The sequence below is a fragment of the Engystomops pustulosus genome, chromosome 7 (assembly GCF_040894005.1).
Source record: "Engystomops pustulosus chromosome 7, aEngPut4.maternal, whole genome shotgun sequence".
NCBI lineage: Eukaryota > Metazoa > Chordata > Amphibia > Anura > Leptodactylidae > Engystomops > Engystomops pustulosus.
The window spans coordinates 154993552-155017532 of record NC_092417.1 but is presented as its reverse complement, the minus strand read 5'-3'; the positions used below and the strand labels follow the sequence as shown (position 1 = coordinate 155017532).

Sequence of the window (23981 nt, the reverse complement as noted above, 5' to 3'; positions counted from 1 at the left end):
AACATTTATACATTTGGTATTCTGTGACCATATAAACCAAAGAATAAAGCAGAAGTGTAATTTGGAACGTACAATGAAAGTCGTAAAAACAGAGCCACTCCACAGGACTAACCCCACGCTGCTGGCAGGGAGCCAGGTAATGTTAAAACAAACTTTTGTAAAGTACAGTACTTAAAATTATTCAGAATGCTGACAAAGGCATTTTTAAAATCAGCATAGCTCAGGCTAATGGCCTATCACAATAGAAGGGATCTTGAGCACCCTTTAGTCCTAATCATTCTGGATCTTCGAGGAGCAGCTCTTTAAGGTGAACCTGTCACCAGGAATTTTTAGCTGCTAACAGGTTCGCTCCTCGAAGATCCAGAATGACTAGGAACGAAAGGGTGCATACGAGTTTCAGTCATTTGAAATAACTAGAGCTAGAATACCAGAACTACTTGGAGAACCCTTAAGATGAACATCATCCACCAAATGCAAGGAATAAGACCTGTTTACATCCGCTATTTTAGGACACCTATACAGCCAGAAGATACCACCTGTGACATATAGATGTAAGATGAACTGACAGGAGGCTGGAACGAATATGTTTATTTAGTACAATAAAGTATAGGAAGTCATCTGTAGACAAGAAGCATTAAAGTTTGTCCAGCATTTTAAAATTTTTGACTAATTTTGACTATTTTTCCAAATAGTCTTCCCTCTGAAATACCTTGCCTGTTTTGCCCTTGTAAGTGTCATTGTGACATAGTGTATATTTACCCAAATGTAGCAATTCACTTGCAACACCAGATCATACACAACAGTGCACCAAGTCCAGTTACAATGCTGGAATACAAATGTACGGTAATTTTTACAGTCCTGCTGCTACTAACAACATACACAGATGTCCAGGGCCAATACCTAACCTAGTCTGCAAATTTTTACGGTCAAATATGTAGATAGACTCTGTTTAAATTCAATAGAGAGCTGAAGTGAGATGGGTGATTGCTACACAGCAGACAGAGCCAAATCAAAAATCCAAATCTTTTTTCTTTAACATGTCCAATAATGAGCTCCATATATAATACTAAATATTTATGAATATAAACTGTACGGATATCACAAAAAAAAAATTATGACATATAAAGTGTTAAAAACTAATTTATTAGGGGAGGAGATTTAGCATTCATTCAAGGTCAAGCAGTTTTCCTGTAAAAAAAAACCCAAAACAAAACAAAAAAACAACAAAGGTTAAGACTGTACGTCAAAAACATTCTTTTCATGTTTGGCCAATACACTTATGTATATGAACTCTCTTAAGGGAAATTAATTAACCCCTTCCCGCCAAGGCCCTTTTTGGTTTTTGCGTTTCATTTTTCACTCCCCACCTTCAAAAAGCTATAGGTTTTTTATTTTTCCATGTAAAGAGCTGTGTGACGGCTTGTTTTCAGCATAACAAATTGCACTTCATAGTGATGGTATTTAATATTCCATGCCGTGTACTGGGAAGCGGGAAAATAATTCCATATGCAGTAAAAACCGCATTTGCATCGTTTTCTTGTGGCGTTGGATTTTACGGATTTCACTGTGCGCCCCAAATGACAGGTCTACTTGTCGGTACAATCACGGGGATAACAAATTTGTATAGGTTTGATATTTTTTCATACATTTACAAGAATTCTTTTTTTTTTTTTTTTAATGACGTTTTGCTATCATTTTAAGGACTGTACGACCTTTTGATCACTTTTATTGAATTTTTAAATATTTTTCAAAATGGCAAAAAAGTGCCATTTTCTAATTTGGGCGCTATTTTCCGTTATGGGTTTAAACGCAGTGAAAAAACGTTATTAAATTTGGATAGATCGGGCATTTTCGAACACGGTGATACCCAATGCGTTTATGATTTTTACTGTAGTTCTAGGGAAAGGGGATGATTTGAATTTTTGAATAAAATCTTTTTCAACTTTTTTTTAATTTTTACTATTTTTATTGTCTACATTAACATACAAGACATGGCTGTAATACAGCAACACTAAAAGGTCATTGTTGCTTCGGGAATTGGGCAAGATCCTACACAGGACCCATTACACTAATATCTCAATTTTTGGTTATTGCCTTAAAATGATAAACGCTGCTCCCGAAGACTTACTGTGAGGTCTGAGCTGCAGAACTTTTAGAAAATATTTCGGTAGGAGGACCCCGTCAGCATTCCCTGGTGTAAGGAGGACACGGTTAGCAGACCAGAAGAATGGGATGTGATCTGGAACATAAAACAGGATGAAATATGTATCTGGGACAAGTGATATATAAAATCCAGACCTTCCTAACCCCCCGCCCTTCCACCACTACATATATTGTAATAGTCTGAAGGCCTAATTTATAGAAATGTTCATTTTCCAGATCATTTACTACAGTAACAATATACGTTCTGTCCGATTGTGAGTGAAATACAGCATTGCTTGTATAAGAGGTAGAGAGAAAGAGCAGACTCACCCGCTACGGCTCTAGGAAGGTCTATAAATATGGCTACTTCGCAGTCCCTTCTCATGCCTGTAGAGACACATATTGACCATGAAGTCCATTTACAACACTGACATCTGACATGCTTACTCTGTGACTGAACCAGTGAGATTTCCCAGACGCCACTTCTATTGTGTCACCGTGTGATGAACGTCTCCTAAAACTCTGCGCCCCTCGTGAGCCTCCTTCCCGAGTACCAGCTGGCTGACCCGTGAGACCGGTCTCAGAGACAAATGACCAGGCCGCCAGGAAGATAATCTACTTTATACAGGAAGGAATAAGATGAACAATAGCTGGAGTTATTGTGTATAACGGTGGTGGCGCCCGTCACTGTTCATTGGTAAGGCAGATCCGAAAAGATAAAAAGGTTTCTGTTTCCCCAGTTTCTATACATGGAGATTTGGGTCACCAGGATTTGATCACCCAAACCCACACTGATGAGCTGTTCTGATGTCCTCCTTGTGCCATGAAGTGGCTGCAACTGCACATAAAGGTCTCATAGAGATGAGAAGACCTGGAACTTTAGGTTCGACGTTCTCCATTCGGCAGTTCCGCAACTAGGCCCGGCTTTGGTCAGGTGGACACTTGGTAAACACCCCTGGCTAACCACAGCCATGCCTAATTGGTAGCCAAGCCTGTTTAGCTGCTCTGAAGCCCCTCAAACAACACGGCTGGGTTAGGCGGAGCTGCTGAACGGAGGACACCGAAACCTAAAGTTTTGAATTCCCTCATCTCTACTCCTACCATTGGATAGTGGCTGTGCCAGAAACTAATAGATTAGCTCCAATTCACCAAAACAGTCACTATAAAGCAGAAGCAGCTTTCTTCACCTTTTAGATTCATACACTGTAGAGGTTCATGTGTCAGGAGGCAACTTCAGGATAGAACATTATAACATATAAGAATATATAGTATAATGACATCACTGACCACTGATTACACCATCTCCTTCTCCTGGAAGCTGAGTGGAAAGGTGAATATGTGTCCTTCTCATACGAGAGAGGCCGGAGCGTTGAATTGATGGCCAATGACGGAGAAACGTCCCATGGATGGCTTGTGGGGGCATCTCTGCCCCTAATGGTGTGAGTTCTACATCCACCTGTAGAAAAAGGAGTTGGATGATTAACAAATTTTTATGCTTTTGACATTTCACCCAAATAATACAATGAATACGATCATGAAAAGGTGATATATGGATTGTAGGATGCTGGTTGTTGATTGCTATCAAGATAAGGGGGTCTAAATATGTACCTGTATTGAGTGTCCTTGGTTAGCTCTGATTTCCAAAGTTCCCTCAGGTTCGGAGGTTCTTAGAGTAAATCTCTGCTTATCATTACATCTGACTACACGTTCAATGTCATCCTGGGAAAAGGAGCAAAACTGTCGCAGCTGGAGGAGGAACGGAACGGGAACAAAGCCATCTAGAGACGGTCCAGGAAGAATGAGAACACAATGGGTTAAAGTATTATCACACTTCCACAGCAAAAACAACTAAAGGTTAACATTGGAACGTCCAAGTCCTTTAACGTGACCTATAAATGATATGAACTGGTTCCGTCTCTTTGATTTAGAATCCCCAGATGGGGCACCAGCTTTTGTGCTTTGGGTGTTTGAGACATTAAAAGTCAACTAACACTCTGTTATGCTAAGACAATCAAAAAATGTATGGAACCTCTTATGAAAGACAATGGTTTAGTTCCATAACATATAGTAATCATTTAAAGGGGTCGTCCATATTTCGGAATTTATCTCCAATCCACAGGATAGGGAATAACTTCCTAATTAGTGTTAGTGAGGGTCCAACTGCTACTGATCCCCACGGTCATGAGAACAGGACCCCCATCAATTAGGAGAATCACTAAAAGTTGGAGCAGCAGGCCGAGCATGGGACCTGCTACTCCATTCAGTTCTATGGGATCAGCTGAGCAATTCTATGAACAACCCCTTTAAAAGGGTTGGCTACTCAAGTTGCCCAAGTGTCTTTACTGCATTTATACTAATCCCTAGATGTTCATCAAATTATCCAGCATGTCTGATACTGACTTTAGTGCTGTCTGTAAACTTTCCGTTCTTTGTTTACATGTCTGAGCCTTGATGAATAGGAGGAGATGTAGCAGGACATTATGACTCATCTTGCAATCTCCCCTTCCCCTCTCCCTGTTAGTGATATAGACTGTGTGAGAGAGGCATAGTAGGTGACTTAGTAGGTGACTCCTTTAGGACAAAGAGAAGGAGTGAGAAACAGCAAGTTCCGTATAGGAAAGGTAAAGGCTGAAGCTATCAATGGAGTCAAAGGTACATGTGCATATGAATGCAGAGACTTGTCTAATAGACAAGCAGCCAACCCCTTTAAGGTTATAGTCCATGCCAAAGGTGAACCTTAAATTTTCTTATCCAGAGAAATTCATCACCAATTCTGTAGTGAATTTGAATGACAGAAATGCAAATTTTGGGGCTGGATTTTGTTGTGGGAGAAGAAATAGATCTACTATGCACCTGTATCATAGTATAATATTTAAAATCTGCAGATCATGTAAATTTCCACAGTCAATGCGCAGTAACAGAGGTTTCAAAACTACTGTGATCCAAAACGGATTTTTATGTCCTGAAATATATTACTGACATTACTCAGTGTATAAACGATATGACATATAACAATGACATCTCATCTACCTGTCCCCATGGGCAATCCCAGTTCCTTGGCCCCATGGCGCAGAGCGTAAGATAAAAGCTTCGATAACCGCACATCAGGATCCTGAGGAAAATAACCAAATATCTATATCAAGTAAGAATGCAACTTACCCTCCCTGCACTTTACACCTGACCGTATATAATACAATCCACACTCCTTTTATGCTGAACTTATATATCGCAGCGCAACCTCTACTTAAACCTGTCACCACTTTTATAGAAATACAGCTAGCAACAGGTTCCCCTAGAGACCTATTAACTAAATACCCCCCTTCTTTAACTAAAAATTCTTTCCCTTACATCCCCATAAAATCAACTTTGTTATCTTACCTGGCATAGATCCAGATTGCAGCAGCCACTTAGAGGGGTGAATCCTGTTCAGCCGTGTCCAGCCACCCCTCCCGCTCTCACTCACTTCTAATCCTTCCCACTAATATTTGCCATATCTACCCTATTTATCTATCTGATCACATGAAATCACAGCAGACTCCATAAAGGATGCAGAGGAGTAGAAGTCCACAGAGGCTGCTGTGATTTCATGTGATCAGATACATACATGGGGTAGATTCTGCAAAGGTTAGTGTGGAAAGGACCTTAGATGACATCAACCTGGTCACATGACATGAAGTGATGAAGTGAGAAGGAGGCAAGGGGAGGAATGGAAGTGAGTGAGGATTGTAGGACGTGTCCTCGGACTCGCTGCTGCAATTGGGATGTATGCCAAGTAAGATAACAAAGTTGATCTATGTTGATGTGAGGGAAACAATTTTTAGCTAAAAGAAGGGTGGTATAAAGTTTTTGGGCTCTATGGGAACCTGTCACTGGCAGGTTGATTGCTAATGGTCAGAGATCACATGACCCTTCATAAATGGCAATTATATGGTCATGAATGTCTGGCTGATGAGGTAAAAGACAGGAGGCTTCACTTTACGTATCAATATTGGTAAATTACTTAACAACCTTATCCCCACACATTACAAAAAACATGAGGTCAAGGTTTAATTTGTAGATTTCCCATTGCTTTGGCCTCATGCACACGAACGTATGACCACGATGGAGAGGGCATACGTCCGCCGCAATGGAGAGGTGGAAGGGTGACCCCTCTAAATTGCAATGAATTGCGCACAGCCCGTAACACGGGGAAAGATAGGACATGTCTTATCTTTTCCCCCGTGTACGGAGAGGTACTGTGCCACACTTGTGAGGATCTATGTATGGTCACAAGCCAAAGGCTGTACATACGCCCCCCCGATGGTCGTGTCCATGGGGCCTTGCTCTTCCGGTCTGCTTTCCTATCAATCTCATGATGCCTCGGACATCTATATACCATGGGCTACATGTTCAAAAGTAGATCAGAAAAAGAGCGGTATAGAAGAATCCACTAAGAATACAGCTTTTATTAGCTGTAAAATGGATTTTATTCGATTTGGAGAAAATGCCATTATAGCGTTTGTGAATTTACCTGGTTTCTCCCTCCTTTCCTCCTGTGACCTGAGTGTGAGGCTTCCATGACTTTCAGCTTCTAGCAACACAGGACAAAAATCTTCAAAATAAAAAGTACATAGTTCTGCACTATCACAAAGTTAAAGGTATTATCCAAGATTAAAAAGACATGCCTTTTGGAAACCGTGCCTCCTTTGCCTATAAATTGGCATGGTGGAGGTCCCCAGTAAGAGGTTCCCACACATTTTAATGGGAGAACTCTCTGAATCTCATCAGTTTTCTTGAATCCTTTTAGGGTACAGTAAATCTGCCCTGGCAGCTGGTATACACTGTATATACCATATATACTCGAGTATAAGCCTAGTTTATGTGCTGAAAACCCAAACTCGGCTTATACTCGAGTAAAAAAAAATATATGTTTTACCTGGCTTTTGTGGTAAGATTAGGGGCCTCGGCTTATACTTGGGTCGGCTTATACTCGAGTATATACAGTATATACTATTGTAATCAAGGATGAAATAATCCTGGTGCCCGATTTTGTTTCCTTTCCTGTCCCCCCTTTTCCCTTTGTTTTGTATTATTTTGTTTTGTTATAAAAATTAATAAAAATTCAAATATGAAAAAAAAGGATGAAATAATCCTATAATGTGGTCCCATAACTGGGCTAAAAAATAAAAAAAAAGAATCTTCTAAATAAAAGTTAAAAAAAATATAAATGCTATTCACTATGTAAATAAATTTAAAAAAAATAGATAACATGATGAGTATTCGGGACAACCCCTACTATAATGATATATACAGCCTACATTCAGCTTGTTTTATAAACTACAACTCGTACCACAAAAAACAAGCTCTCCAACAGTTCAATTGGTGATAAAAAAAGGTTTGGGGGGAGTTTTGACAGTCAGACCATTTGTGATTATATATTTATCTACCATTCGTTAAAACTTGGTATTACTGCAGTACTAGGCAGCCCAAAATTACAGTACATCATAAAATATAACTTGTCAGGCAAAACACAAGCCCTTAGATATCCATATAAAAAAAGCACCACTTCCAGTAACAACAGCATTTTATAATCTTTCCATAAATAATTCTCCCAGCAATCCCTCCTTTTAGACAAAATTTTGATTATACCTTTATGCTAAATAGGTTCCAAGTGTACAAGGGGCGGAGCTGCACCTGCTTGTGCACCCATTGGGGCAGATTTACTTACCTGGTCCTGTCGCGATCCCGCGGTGCGTTGTCCGACGAGGAATCGGGTCTACCGCGATTCATGAAGAGCGTGCGACCGAGTTCCTGCATCTGTCCCTTCTGCTTCGAGGTCCACCGGAGTTCACCTTCTTCTTCCTGGTGCTTGTGAGTGCATGTCTTGCGACACATTTCTAAATGTTAAATCCCGCGCGTTGTCCGAATCCGTCAGGTTGTCCGACGGCCTGTCCCCCCGATTTCTGTCACGTGCAAGCCGGCGCCGATGCACCAAAATCCAATTGCGTGCACCAAAAACCCGGGGCAATTCGGCGTAAAACAGAAATCGCCGAAAATGCGCCTGACGGACCCTTAGTAAATGAGCCCCATTGTCTTCCTTCTGCACTTTATCTCTATGGGAAATGTCAATCATTTAATGAAAGGGGTGGTGTTTAGTAGTGATGGGATATAGGTGCACTAGCAGGCACCGCCCCCCTTTCCAAAAGGGAACAAATATGCTTATTTACATAAAAGTAAAAACACAATTTTCTCTAGAATAATAGGAAACTGGGAAATAGGAAATGTTTCTGGAAAGCTTACACCATTGCAGTTTTACTTGAAAAGTGTTTTGAGAACAACTCCACTTGAAGGCTGCATAGTTAAAGGGGTTAAAAAAGCATATTTTTCTAAGCATGGAAACTTTTATGATGTAGACATAGATGTTATGATGAACAGCAGTGAGTCACATGTAGGCGCAATTTACAAGATTTTGCTTTTCTAAGCACAATTAGACTAAATCTCTCTAATTTGGAAATATTGCACAATTTTTTTATGAGCTCAGTTCAGGACATCAACTGTGATCAACAAGATGGGGAAAAAAGACTAGAAAAAAATGACCAGGAGCCTCATCTGTGCAGAACTTCCAACTATGTCTCACTTTACTGCGCTGAAAAGGACAGGTCAGAGAAAAGTCCTTTTTTCCTGGAATGGGTATTGGATATATCTGTAGGAGATGGGAATATCCCTTTAAAGGAAATCTACCATAAAGATCCATCATGATAAATCCGGCACTGTGACAATCTTCATATATATTTGTTATCCATGGCTTCCTTCAATCTAAAATCAGCTTTTATAATCATAAACTAGATGGTCTCTGGGGGTGTTACCAGAGCCCTTCTGTGCTGTACCTTTACAGACTGTTTCACTGTGCCGGAGCACCACTGCTGCAGTTGAGATTTCATCAGGCGGAGGAAAGGGAAGTGCTCAGGAATAGCGGGAATGGGGGAAACAGTGTAACAGCCCGTGAAGGTGCATCATGGAGAGTCTCTGATAACACCCCTAGAAGCCTGTTAGGCTCATTAGTATAATTTTTAAATTTGATTTTAGAAGGAAGGAGGCCATGGACAAGAAATATAAGGAGATTACCGCAGTGATGGTGCCTGGATCTATTAGTGAGTGTCCCTGGGTTATCATGATGGATTTTTGTTGGTAGATTTCCTTTAAAGGACATGTACTACCTGACATAGTGGTGGGGGGGTAATGGGTGCCGGTTTTCTTATCTTTCTGAAGGTCCTATGGTCCAAGAAATCCACTTTACAAAATAATGCTAATGAGTCGGAGGTGCTCAGGCCTACGTCAGCCAAACACCTCCTGGCTCTGGCTGCTAATAAATTATGCCCCTGTAATTAAAGTTCATATTTTCTCCGTGCGGCAAGCACTGCAGATGCCACCCAGCAAGTATGCGCAGTAACACGGGACTTGAAGACAGCTGGATGAAAATATAAATTTTAATTACAGGGGGTTATAACTACTTATATCAACACTATGTGATGGTATTTTAGGTCATAGTTCAGCACTTTATATCAGCACTATGTGGTGGTATTATTAGGACATAGTAGGGTGTTTATATCAGCACTATGTGGTGGTATTATTAGGACATAGTAGGGTGTTTATATCAGCACTATGTGGTGGTATTATTAGGACATAGTAGGGTGTTTATATCAGCACTATGTGGTGGTATTATTAGGACATAGTAGGGTGTTTATATCAGCACTATGAGGTGGTATTATTTGGTCACAGTACAGCCCTTTATTCAGCACTATGTGGGGGTATTATATGATTACAGTACAGCACATTATTTAGCACTATGTGGGGGTATTGTATGGTCACAATACGGCACTGTATTCAGCACTATGTGGTGGTATTATTAGGACATAGTATGGTGTTTATATCAGCACTATGTGGTGGTATTATATGGTCACAGCATTATGTGGTGGTCATATTAGGATGTTTATATCAGCACTATGAGGCGGTATTATATGGAGACAGTACAGCACATTATTCAGCACTATTAGTACCCTATGCTCCATAATAGCTACACAGCAACTTGTTACTGGAAACAATAGAGGATAGGCAAACAAGGGATTTTTCATGCAGTTTTCACCTCACTGTGTGAACATAACCCTTACTTATGCAATGTTACTATACGTTAGCATATAAGCCTCTCCCTTTTCAAGACACCCATTATGATTTCATGTCTCTGTGTGAGATATCGCGCTAGTTTTATGTGTGAATAGTAACATGCGGCACTTTTCTTGCTGAACGTCTTCCTCTCCAATCGCCACTACAAGCAGCTTCTACAACACATGCGACTGCTGATACCGGGCAGGACTACAACTACCAGCGTGCACTGCGCCCGGACTATTCTCTAAACTAGACCGCCAGAGCATCGCCACTGAACGTGGCACCGTATAATAGCTCGACATGCAAAGACACGGAGGGTACAGGCAGCTTGCAGTCCTTACCCATCCACCTGTCTATTTCCTGGAGACCAGCCTGGTCGGGATGCATGCCGGGAAATGTAGTTTCCACTGAACAGGGTGACGTCTGCCGTCATGTGCAAAAGGAAGGCAGCTGCACATATATGGCGCGATATCATGTGTCTTGAAAGCTATGCATGGGGGCTGCTTTATAATACCTCAGACAAATTTTCGCTTCTTGTGCTGCACCACTGCAGTTCTTGTGCAGGGGTCTTTAAAACACAATTTTTTCCATGATTTGGTAAGAAAAAGGTGTCCTGCAGGTTATCTACAAGAGACGTAATAATATTTTCTATCTTTGTAGTCAGACGACTGCCATCTCTACTAATGCTCCGGAGAAATTGGCCTACTTACCATGCAGCGTCCGCCAGATTCATAAAAATTGGCGCACGGTCTTCACGAAGATGTACGCCATTTTTTTTGTGCACTTTATTCATGCTGCAGAAATGTGGCACAAACTCCGACTCAGCAGTCATTCGCCCTTTTGGGTGCACATTTTTTCTGTCTTGACGGACAAAGCGCTATGGCGACACAAAACTGGCGCAGACACTTTATAAATATATGTGCACACAGTTTGCACGTTCTTTCTAGTGCAAAGTCAGACAAAAAACTGGCGCAAAAGCTTTTGTAAATGTGGCCAATTATTTTCTTAGCGTCAACTCTGATCCCTGGCTACTGGAGAGAGGGTCAATAATAATAGGGGGCTCCAGCCATAGGAACCCCTATGTGTGCAGGATATTGGAGCTCTATCTCATTTAGGCTGATGCCACACATGGCGTTTTGAACCCGTTTTTGAGCAGTCTGTTAAAAAATGCATGTGTTTTTGACAGGTTTTACCAATTATCTTAGTTAAAACTGGCCAAAAACGCAAGGGTTTTTTGACGGACTGCTTAAAAACTGACCAAAAGCGGGTTCAAAACGCCATGTGTGGCATCTCCCTTAGAAAGAAAACTGCAATACTGTTCACCTCCGCTACTGTGTGTAAACGTTCTTCATGTACTGTATATTCCTCCATCAGTTTTATTCTATCTTTGTTATAAGCACCTCCTTCACTTTCTTTAACTTTCGGCCTGTTCCTATATAAACAAAAGAAATGGGGCCTCACCTAAAATGAAAGCACCCTGACAGCTCCAGCGCTGTACACTGCTGGTCATTGCTCCCTGATCATTGACCCCTCTACCTTCAACAAGTGCTTCACTCAGATTAACATTCCCGCAGGACGCCTCCTCCACCATCCTGCTGTCCTCTACACCCCCGTCATATGTCATCAGTGTATGTACAACGTGTAGCCCTGCACATAAGACGGGCCGGAGGCTGGCGCCACACGTAGCGCTTTTGCGTTAATTTAACGCGAAACACCGATGGCTCGTTCCCAAACGCAGGCGTTTCCATAGAAACGCAGATGCGATCGGGCCGAGGCCCGCCCGGGTGGGCGCGACTTTGTTTGCGTTTGCAAGCGCAGACAAAGCGCTACGTTTGGTGCCGGCCTGAGGCATTAACTAAGGCGTTTTTTATCATTGGGTTTTTGCATCCTCTCAAAACGCATACGTTATGCATCTTGGTTTTTCAAATTGGATTCTTGTTAAAGTGTCTTTACTTGATGTTTTTTAAGGTCTGCATTTGTTAGGTACTGTATGTTTTTCATTGCGCTCTTCAAGACCACGGTCACATGTACCGCTAGGCGTCCGTTCATAACGCGACGCTAGCGCACAGGGGGCAGTCCTCAGCCTGAACACATCGGCTTATCAATCGCATGCGTTTCTCTGGAAACCCATGTGCGTTCGGGCCGAGGACCTCCCCCCTGTGCGCTAGCGTCGCGTTATGAACGGAGTACGTGTGACCGCGACCCAAGGTGTTTGCGTTTTTTTTTTAATTAAAGCACATCAATCATTGGGTTTTGAAAACGCAAACTCAACCAAACATTTTACCCCTTAGTGCTCTGCGGCGTACACGCACAGTACTAGTACGTGCTGAGCTGATGCCAGTTCTTGGCCCGTGAGCCCTCTCCATGCACCGGGACCCGATGCGAGCCGTACTAGTACGACACGCGTTGGTAAGGGGTTAACAAGCGACAATCAATAGAAATCTCCCAGTATAGACAAATGGCCTTGACTTCTGTAACCCATGTTTATGAGCTGCTTAAAGGGGTTGTCCACTTTCAGCAAATATTTGGGAAGGAAAGTAAGTATAAGCTTTCTATAGCAGGACAGCAAGCAGAGATTTAGAAACCTATGAGGAATTGATACAAAAAGTATATTTGAAAATTGCATAACTTTTCCTTACAGAAACCAGATCAGTTATTTGCTGAAAGTGGACAACCCCTTTAACTTCCGTGTTATTTTCACACTGATATTCAGCCGCTGTCTCCTTTCGATTTAAAACAGGAGACGTGGAGTTATTAGTGAGAACGGCACGTACCATGATGTGGTTGGCAGACCTAACAATAATGTGACCAAAATAAGCAGCAAACGTTCATGAAACAAATAGAGAAGTCCTCTAAGCCCCAGAGAGGGCCCTGCATTGCACAACCCAGTGTTTGTTCATGTCTGTTTGGTTTTGGTGTGTGTCCGCTCTGTGTAATACTCTGATGCTCTTATGTCCTGAATGTTGTTAGACACTTTTTATAATGTAGAGTTTTACAATACACCACACAAAGGTGCGATGGAGGAGAACACGTAATCGTTGTTTGAGGATCTCATTGGTGACTTAGAATTCTTTGCCCTAGACAAAGGTTTGATATATTATGCAATGACTGTATACATACTTACAGTGGCATACAGGCAACGTATTGCTAAAATAGGTAGGTACATTGTCCTTAAATCTAATAGAGATCTGTTTTATCTTCCAGAAATTGTATATGATATTAAAGGGGTAGAAGACAGGGGCAGGGGTAAGTAAAGAAATAAACTGCTCATTCAAACCTCCTTTTCCCTCCGTTCGGCAAAGATTCCCGATATATCCTTGTCCTCAGAATTGGCTCCTCCCTCCTGAAAGTATATTTGGATCGAACAACGGCAGCAGGCAGTGTTACGGATGTAGCTGTCCGTATTTGTACATTTACATCACTGGGGAAACACCCACAGCATATACTCGGCGGAGTCCGAGTATGGAGGCATTAGGTTGCATCCGACCCCCATAGCTTCTAATGGCCTCCGCTGAGCGTATGCTACTCCTTCCAACAGTATATAGGATGATACAGTGCTGGTCGCTGCACTTTTTCATCAAGTGAATCCTTCTGGATGCAAAATATACTAAGCAGATAAAGGCAAACCTGTTCACTAAACGTGTTTATTGATACGTTTAGTGTATATGCTGAACGTGTGTGTAAAAAGAGGCGTGAACATAGCTTTACCCTGCTACGGGTCTGGGCCTAGTATTGTTCATAGAACATGTGACATCACCAGTAAGGTCACGGATTACCCACAGCGACACTTCCAGCCTGGCCAGGGAATGGATGACCATAACAATGCTGGAGCCGGAGAAGGTAATATACGGTTCCTGATGCTCGTCGTGGGTCCGGCGATCTGCCGGCCTGTGCACACTATGATGCAGCCGCTGGTGACACTGTAGTATGCACTGGCCGGCAGATCGCATGGACACGTCTCTGCCGGCTGTTACCGCGGAAAGAAGACGAGCATCGGGGACGCCGGAAGGTGAGTATGTAAGTTTATTTTTTTATGTGGGCAGACTATATACTAAAGGGGGCTGGCTAGCAGGCTGTATACTTAAGAGGGGTGGCTGGCAAGCTGTATACTTAGGGGGGCTGGCAGGCTGTATACTTAAGGGGGCTGGCTGGCTATATACTACTGGGGGCTGTCTGCTTAATACTACTGGGGGCTGGCTGGCTAAATACTATTGGGGGCTGGCTGGCTAAATGCTATTGGGGGCTGGCAGGCTATATACTACTGGGGCTGGCAGGCTATATACTTCCGGGGGGCTGGCTATATACTACAGGGTGCTGGCTAGCTATATACTACAGGGGGCTGGCAGGCTATATACTACAGGGGACTTGCTGTCTATATACTGGGAGGCTGTGACCAATGCATTTCCCACACTTATACTCGAGTCACTAGGTTTTCCCAGTTTTTGGTGGTAAAATTAGGGGCCTTGGCTTATACTCGGGTCGGCTTATACTCAGTATATATGGTACATGTCTTCTTGTTGCCTCAGGGTAGGTCACAATCTAGGGCACCAGCCTTCCTAGAATCTACCATTGTTAGTTTTTCTTCATGACGGTGAAGATGACGGTGAAGCTTACTTGACTATATGCTATATGATTTCCTATTGTAGTGGAAAATATAGAAAGACAATAAACTAATTGGTCTACCCTGTGGAAAATGGTACTTTCTCTAGCTGCCCATTTGATGACTGAGGCATCATGGGATTGATAGCGGGTCAAGAAAAAACAAAAGTCTAAAAATCAACATAATTCCTGATTACAGCAGATGGTGAACTGAACATATATGAGTGAAATATACATATATAATGGTAGATGTGGAAGCCTAGCCAAGTGTAAGACCAGTTTAACACTGGATTCACTGGTCTGTTACAGAATTTTCAAATACAAACTCTCTAGAATGTCTGACTAACCATCAAGATCCCGATCTACATCCAGATTGCGCAATGTTAAATTGGCAAATTAAAAGACATTTTTGCAGTGACCTTGTGAACAGCAAATTAACATTGAACTGGTTGAACTTGTATAACAAATGATGTTGTGACCCATTGCCAAGTGCTACTGGTATGTGCTTGTCTGGAGTGAGGGACAGGATTTAGTGGAGCAAGAATCTTATTAGTTATAATCACTATGAGAATGTAGAATATAATTAGATTGACTGAGGTTCTGACCTTTTGCTCTAGTGGGCTGGTCCAAACTGTTTCTGAACCAGTCGGTATCATAATAGCTATATATTTCCACGAAACTTTGGAATTACGTTGATTTCTACACTGACTACGGATAAAGTCAAAGTAAATGTTTCCTATTAATGTAGTAATAGTAGTGAAAGGGGGTTTCAGGAATCTGCATAATGCTAGGAGGTGGGGGCTACGGGTTCTATTTCCTATTTCACTCTGTAGCTCCATGTTTTCTGACCTAAAGTTCCCGAGGGTTCACAGAAACCGTTTCAGCCAATGGTAGGGACAACAAAGGTAGTGACGTCCTCTGGCAAATAGAAATAATGTCCCGTAGTCCAAGGAGACTGAGGAACTTTTGGTCAGACACAGGCCCCAAAACTGCAGTAGCCAGAGCGGGGTCCGAATTCTTCTTATTGTTCACAAACGGGGCCCTTAGGGGTTTTCCAGAAAACAAAATCCAATAACAGAAATTAAGAATATTAAGAAAACATTCAGAGTGCAGGGAGAACAAAAGTAAGTGAACCTCTTTATTAACGTTGTGTTTGTATTTAAAGGGTTGTGTCTATTTCAGCAAATAAATGTTATTATTTTTACAATGAAAAGTTAAAACTTATTTTCCAATATACTTTCTGTATCAATTCCTCTTGGTTTTCTAGATCTCTGCTTACTGTTATTCCATAGGAAGCTTAATTGTTTAAATCTGTCCCTGGTTATTTGATGTCACACAGGTGCACAACTTGTTATATCACAGAGAGTAATCAGAGCTGTGTGTTATAATGAGCGGCACATCTGTGTGACATCACATGACATGGTATGTAACGAGACGTGCACCTGTGTGACATCACAAGAACAGGGATATAACAAGGTGTGCTCCAGTGTGACATCACATGACCAGAGTCCTGCCCATATGCGGTGGGTGTCACCTGCTGGTAATTGCTGTGATTGGTGATGTCACATAGTTGGCATAGTTCGCTGCAGTTAACTGTTACCTAGCTGTTACCTAACAGTGCTGCACATGGGCGCCACCATCTTTAAATGCCCATAGGCGCTCTTGTGACATGATCACAGGACGCTGATTGGTTGCAATGACAGCTAGAAGTCTGTTAGAGGCTCCCATAGTTGTCAATCGGCATTCTGTATTACCGTGCAAAACCTGATAAAAACGGGGCTTCCAGGGTTAGGGTCAGATTGGAAATGTGAGTGTTACAGGTGCCCTGCCCTTTAAATAAGGGCACACAAACCAAGGTTAACAGCAAATATGAAGAAATCTTTGTTTTAATTCAAGTGACCATCAAAATATTAAAAAAAAAATATTATATAGACACATGACACATTTACATATACTGTACACTATATATAAAATATAAATCCACTATTGGTTAGTCTTCTTCCTATGTAGTAGTTACTGGATGCTGATATTGCTTCATGGCACAAGTACTGCGTTATCTAAATTCAGGGAAAGATTCAGAGATGTCAATGTACTGTATAGCAATGGCTCTGTCATCACTCAATACGGCTGGTGAGAAAACGAACACAAGTCAAGGTCTACTGCGTCCCCTGCACGGATGACTTCTCGGTAGTAGCAGTGGGCCTCATGAATAGCGGAATAATAATACCAGTAAAATATTGTTTCAACTCCATAAAAAATAGAATCCAGGTCTACGTGGATCGTATTATACTGTGTTTTGTATCCTTTAAAAAGAATTTATTTATGGGGAATCTGTCAGCAACTTTGACGATAAAAATCTGTGGACCGTGTTAGATGTTGGCCTGGAGATATGTGTAACTATACCTTTTGGTGTGTGGTTAGTAGCAGCAGGACTGTGATAAAATGCATTTATACTGCAGGATTGTGGCTGGACTTGGACCACTGTGGTGCACTGTTGTGTGAGATCTTGTCATGGAACACAGCAGCGCCTCTCCCCATACGTAACTGTTGTATTAGCTGAACCAGATCCTGCTAAAGCAGTGACTCATAGCAAAAGAGAGGGACAATGCAGCAGTACAATGAAGAAATCTTGCTTACTAGTGCACCAGAGTGCTCCAAGTCTAGCTACAATCCTTGAACATAAATGCATTTTTCACAGTCCCGCTGCTGCTACTTAACAACTCACACAAATGACACAGCTTTCTAGGGACAGCGCCAGAGTTGTGTATGGGTCACTATTGCTTGCAGATTCCCATTAAAAGTGCTTAATCCCTCTTCTGTATAAAAATGTAAAAACCCAGATGCCTTCCATGGATCCACCACCACTTGTTCACACTGCGGCCTGCGGTGCATTTTTCCCGGTGCAATGCTAACCTCTCATTCTTTTAGGTCATGGCCTCAACCAATCACTGATTGTGACTATGACCCGCAACAGTAAGTGTCCGCAGTAATGAGAAGCCAATCCCCTGGGATCTCGGCACAGCTCTATAAATTAAAATAAAAGTCCTCCTCACCGTCTACCCCCTTTCCCCATTACGGTGCTGTGGCATAGCCAAATACATGGCAAAAATGAAGGGGAGCACTACAGACCTTTCATTTAAGTGATCGGTGTTGTTGCCAAGGGATTGGCCATTACTATTGCTGTCTCAGAAAGCCCCTTTAATTTTTCTTTTACTTTGCTGTTCTGAGACTATTCAACCAGTTACCAGGATACTGATAATTACAGCTAAAAATCTGTACAGTGGACAAGCAGGTCGTCCAACACCTCGTAAACGAAGGAGCCAAAGAATGGCTTGTGCTCCTGTCTTTCTATATTTATTGCCCTCGAAGCTGCAGCCCGCTGTTCAGTATCCATTAGTCTGGCACAGTGGTTCTCAATCTTCATGTAGTGGTGACTCCCGAACATAGCATTAGTTTTGGTTCTACTTCATAACTGTAATTTTGCTACTGTTATGAATAAAAATTGTGTGACCAGCAATTACAGCAGGAATGGCCCCAGTAGCTAGTAGTCACAACAGGAATATCGCAGTAGCCAGTAGTCACAGCAGGGATGCCCCAATAGTCACAGCAGGGATGTCCCCAGTAGCCACAACAGGGATGTCCCCAATAGCCAGCAGTAACAGCAGAGAAGCCCCCAGTAACCGGTAGCCACAAAAGGGATGCCCCCAGAAGTCACAGCAGGGATGCCCCCAGTAGCCACAGCAGGGATGCCCCCAGTAGCCACAGCAGGGATGCCCCCAGTAGCCACAGCAGGGATGCCCCCAATAGCCAGTAGTCACAGCAGGGATGCCCCAATAGTCACGGCATGGATGTCCCCAGTAGTCACAGCAGGGACATCACAATAGTCACAGCAGGGCTGCCCCCAGTAGCCATCAGTAACAGCAGGAATGGCCCCTGTAGCCAGTAGTCACAGCAGGGATGTTCCAATAGTCACAGCTGGGATGCACACCGTAGCCACAGCAAGGATGTCCCCAGTAGCCAGTAGTCACAACAGGGATGTCCCCAATAGCCAGCAGTCACAGCAGAGAAGCCCACAGTAGCCGGTAGCCACAACAGGGATGCCACCAGTAGTCACAGCAGGGATGTCCCCAGTAGGCACATAAGGTATGTCCCCAGTAGGCACATAAGGTATGTCCCCAGTAGCCACGGCAGGAATGCCCCCAGTAGCCACGGCAGGAATGCCCCCAGTAGCCACGGCAGGAATGCCCCCAGTAGCCACGGCAGGAATGCCCCTAGTAGCCACGGCAGGAATGCCCCCAGTAGCCACAGCAGGAATGCCCCCAGTAGCCACATAAGGTATGTCCCCAGTAGCCACAGCAGGAATGTCTCCAGCAGGGTTGCGCACAGCAGCCGGTAGTCACAGTAGAGATGCAACCAGTGTGTCAGTATTCACAGCAGGGATGCCCCAGTAGCTGGCAGTCTGGTGGTTATTACGTGGCCAGAGACTGGGAGATGGCGCACATAGGTGTAATCAAATCCTAAAGACGCATGTACATTTGATTATTAAATAGGTTAGCGGTGCCTCTGTCCCTAAGACCATTGAAAGACAAAAAGTGACCCGATTGTTTGGCTCCCCAAATGGTTACAACCCACACACAGGTTGAGAACTGATTGTGTAAAGTCAACTGATTTACTAGTAGAAACCTCCCTTCATAGTATATTTAGGGTTATAGAATCCTGCACACAGTAACTCTCCAGCGTACCCCAGAAAAATTCACCAATAAACTTTGGTTATTAGTAAAAAATGCACACAAAATACACCAGAGATGGAAAACATAATATATTGATAAATGATGGTAAAAATACTTTTGTATACATTTATATTCTGTACATACATGTGGATATGTTAGCTGTGCCTTCTCACAAAGAATAGGAAGATGGATACAAAGATAAATACATTAATACATGATAAGTGGAAAAATAAATATTGTTTTTATTAGTATCTCTCTTTAAATGGGCCTAAAACTATTAATGACCTATCCACAGGTGGTCAATGAAGGCGTGACATCCCCCTACTCACTCCATTGAAATGAATGAGAGCAACAACTGCAGTACCTGGGAATGACCACTAGTATATGGCTGGAGCTGTCTGCTTCCAGTTCAGGCTGGAATGTGGGGTTTGCAAAGTGTTGCAGTTATATCTGATCACCGATTTATTGATAGGACATCAATAGTTTGAGGCCGTAACCTCTATAACTAACAGTCGTGTACATACTACTCCATGGAATAATGAGAACTAAAAGCAACTTTCCAATAAAACAATAAAAATTTCATAATAAATACATAAAACCTAGTTAAAGGAAATCTACCATTAAAATTACTTGTAGATCCAGGCAAAGTGACTGTGGTAAACTTCTTATATTTGTTATCCATGGTCTCCTTGCTTCAAAAAGAACTTGTTAATTTATGCTAATGAGCCTGAATGGCTCTTGAGGATGTTACCAGAGCCCCTCCATGCCTCAGATTCACAAGGTGCTACAGTGTTCTAGAAGCACTTCCCCCTTCCTACTGTGTGTTGAAAGTTCCTCTTCTGCAGTAAGAGGGAGGGTGGAGTACTGAGGGGGAGGGGGAGACAGTGTAATAGTATGTGAATCTGCAGAATGGGAGGGGGGCTACGGTAATGCTTCCCCCAGAGCCCTTCAGGCTCATAAGCATAATTTTAACAGTTGATTTTAGAAGGAAGGAGACCATGGATAACAAATATAATAAGATTGACACAGTCACAGTGCCTGGATCTATGAGTTATGATTGATTCTGCATTTAGATTCTCTTTAAAATGACTGGTATCCTTTTTTATTTTATCTTATTACTAAAAATATCCTCCAGCTTCGAAGACTACTGTATGCACACTGCGTTATGCTAGTCTACATAGGGGGCGTGGCCTACCCCAGTCTTTGCACCAGAAAATTCTGACGTAAATTAGACCAACTGATGGATGGTGTAAAGTACGTCTCCACGGTCCTAGAGTACTCCAGATTCATCACCCAGCATGATTTACCTGGCACAGAATAAGACTATGGACCCTGCACTGGTCTATTAACCGACACTTTATTAAATCTACCTAATGTCCACAGGATAGGACATAACTTGCTGATCAGTGGGGGTCTCAGTGCTGGGACCCCCACGGATCTCTCCTTGCAATCAACTTGAGAGAACAGCCAGTTGCATGTGCTCCAGCTGCTCTGTTCATCTCTACGGCATGAAGATTGCCAAGAACGAAGCTCGGGTATATCCATCAGCGCCAGAGAGATGTACAGAGCACCCGGCGATGCGTTCCGGCTGCGTTGGTCATCTTGAGCGCAACAGGGGTAACAGGGGTAACAGACCACCGTTCTCAAGATCGGGGAACTCCCAACAATCAGCAAGTTAGGCCCTATCCTTGTTAAGACTGGAGAACCCCTTTAAGAAAACTTCCAAAAATGTATCAAATGTAGTGTAAGGATCCATGTATACGAAGGAATTTTCTTAAAAGGATGTGAATTTTTTTCTTATTAATATTTTGGAGTAACCCTATCCTGCAGTTTCAACTTAGATTTGCAATTAAAGGTAACTCACAACCCTATAATACATACACATTGTTGCCCATATAATTTGCCTGAGGATCACCCGATGCTTGAGTCATGTTGGGGGGAGGTAGGATTGATCACGCTTTTCTCAGTGATTATGTATAATAATGGGAAAGTCAAGGAGCTAAAAATGGGAAAACACTACCTAGGACTCTGTATTAAAAACTAAATCTATTTCATCCTTTAAACTTTCAGCGGAGTAGGGGAGAACCAGGATGATGTATCCAATTGTATGTGCATATAGTAGAATACGTCCTAGGGCTCTATATTGGGAATTTACCCGACGTATCCTTACAATGTTGGGCATTACCACCATGAGAATGCAACCTTTTACTGATTAACAGGGCCGGATTATAGGGATGGCTGTAGGGAATGCACCCCGGGGCCCCACTTGCCTTCTATTATTGGCAGGGTAGAAGTCCACAGGATAAGATATCCATGGATAATCATGGTGTGCACACTCCTCTGGCATCTGATTGACAGATTTTTCCCTATGCACAGTAATAGGGAAAAATCTGTCAATCAGTGGCTGGAAGGAGGAGTGAGAGTGCATATTATCATACTGGACTCCTGGATAAGTGTCCTTGTCACTGTTACATCACGGACATTTGGATTATTCTACAAGTTTTAGGCACTTATAAAGGGGACACAGTCACATTCTCACACTTGTTAATAGATACTGTGAGTATTTGATACCAGGCCGATTTTCCAAGATATCCCATGGAGAGGTCTGTCATTTTTATCGTAGGTCCACTTCAACTTTGAGAGACAAAATGTACAAATAAAATCCAGAAAATCGTATTGGGGAACATTTACTAAGGTCCTTGTGCCAGTTTTCTGTCGGACTTTGCACATTCTTTTACCTTAATGCATTATGAACCAAACATACCTTGAGAATGCTGTAGCTACTCTGATGCAGAAACATATCTTGTTTAATCCCTGATCCGAATGGTTTTGCTGAAAAAACTATTATAAAATTATGATAATGAGGCTCTGCCGCTCCTGTGGCTGCTCCGGCGCTTCTCATCTTACTCTAATTATGCCCTGCTCCAGAGAATACTGTGTTGTCCCTGACAGGCAGTAGTAATCAATCACTGCACCATCCCCCAGCTGCTGTGTATAAGTCATCCAGCTCAGGTTGATTAGTCCTGTCTGGACAGTGCAGGGAGCTCTGTGTAATGTGTTTATGTATGGCAGGCAGTCGGCACCCAGCTTTCCCTAGGTCCTGTATTTTATAATTGTTTTTTAAGCAAAACCACTTAGTTCAACGAGATATGTTTCTGCATCAGTGTAGCTACAGCATTCTCAAGCAGGGCCGGCTCCAGGTTTTAGCGGGCCCCTGGGCGACAGAGCCTTAGTGGGCCCCTCCGTGGGCCGCCCTCCAGTGGCCACACTCCCCCCCCCCTCCCCACACACTGACCACCCCCCCTCCCCTGCGGACACACCGACCACCCCCCCTCCCCTGCGGACACACTGACCCCCCCAACCTCCCCCTGCGGACAAACTGACCCCCTCACCCCCCCCTGCGGACACACTGAACCCCCCCTCCCCCCTGCAGACACACTGAACCCCCCCCCCCCCCTGCTGACACAATGACCCCCCCGCTGACACACTGACCCCCTTCTCCCCCTGTATACACAGTGACCCCATCCCTCCCCCCGCGGAGACACTGACCCCCCCTCGCCCCCTGTATACACACTGACCCCATCCCAACCCCCGCGGACACACTGACCCCCCCCTCCCCCTCTATACACACTGACCCCCTCCCGCGAACACACTGACCCCCCCCTCTCCCCCTGTATACACACTGACCCCATCCCTCCCCCCTCCCCCTGCGGACACACTGAAACCCCCCCTCCGGGAAAGAAGTATTTTACCTGTCCTGGTTCCCCCGGCGCAGCACCTGCAGCTGTCTTCGGCCTGGGCCTCCCGTACGCGCCGGCTCTGAAGCCGGCACACGTGACCCGATGACGTCATCATGTGCGCCGGCTTCAAAGCCGTCGCATACCCTGCGGAGCGCCGCATCTTGGGAACCGGGACAGGTGAGTTTTAGATTCTGCCTCTATGCTGCGCTCCCGACCATAGAGACACTGGTACAATTGATCCGGGGGCCCGAGTGGGCCCCTCCAGTACCCCGGGGCCCCGGCACTTGCCCGGGTTGGCCGGGTGCTGGCGCCGGGCCTGTTCTCAAGGTAGGGCAAGCCACATCCATGAAGAACGGGCACCAGAAATCCTGAATCTGACGCCCCCTACACAATACACAGGCAAACTGCACATGATTCTGTCGGCCAGATGATATGACGTACGATAAAAATTAAAGACCTCTCCATTGTTTGTAGGAGGGAAAACCTGCAGAATCGAATGTGTATTAAATACTTATTTCCCCTATTGTACTTTATCTACATTATTGCAAAATATATAAGAATGGATTTGTTTTACAGACTTGTCAACTGTATAGATGCATTGGCTTTGCTTTTGTGTGCACATCCTGAG

The 23981-nt window shown here is 43.4% G+C and overlaps 1 protein-coding gene across 5 annotated transcripts in view; it reads right to left on the bottom strand.

Moving 5' to 3' along the window:
* Window positions 1–11774, bottom strand: part of TRPT1 (tRNA phosphotransferase 1) — a 70694-nt gene extending 58920 nt beyond the window's left edge. The window contains exons 1-8 of one of the 5 annotated variants that reach the window (XM_072118432.1): window positions 10626–10750; window positions 6653–6712; window positions 5173–5254; window positions 3751–3920; window positions 3430–3598; window positions 2473–2529; window positions 2129–2239; window positions 1123–1188 (exon numbers count right to left, since the gene is read on the bottom strand). In XM_072118432.1, coding sequence (XP_071974533.1) covers window positions 1166–1188; window positions 2129–2239; window positions 2473–2529; window positions 3430–3598; window positions 3751–3920; window positions 5173–5254; window positions 6653–6700 — 660 coding nt within the window. In that variant the 5' untranslated portion in view covers window positions 6701–6712; window positions 10626–10750 and the 3' untranslated portion in view covers window positions 1123–1165. Of the gene's footprint in view, window positions 1–1122; window positions 1189–2128; window positions 2240–2472; window positions 2530–3429; window positions 3599–3750; window positions 3921–5172; window positions 5255–6652; window positions 6734–10289; window positions 10415–10625; window positions 10751–11745 lie in introns of those variants that run through there. The other 4 variants (XM_072118430.1, XM_072118428.1, XM_072118429.1 and 1 more) reach the window with 4 other exon arrangements.
* Window positions 11775–23981: the final 12207 nt, after the last annotated feature.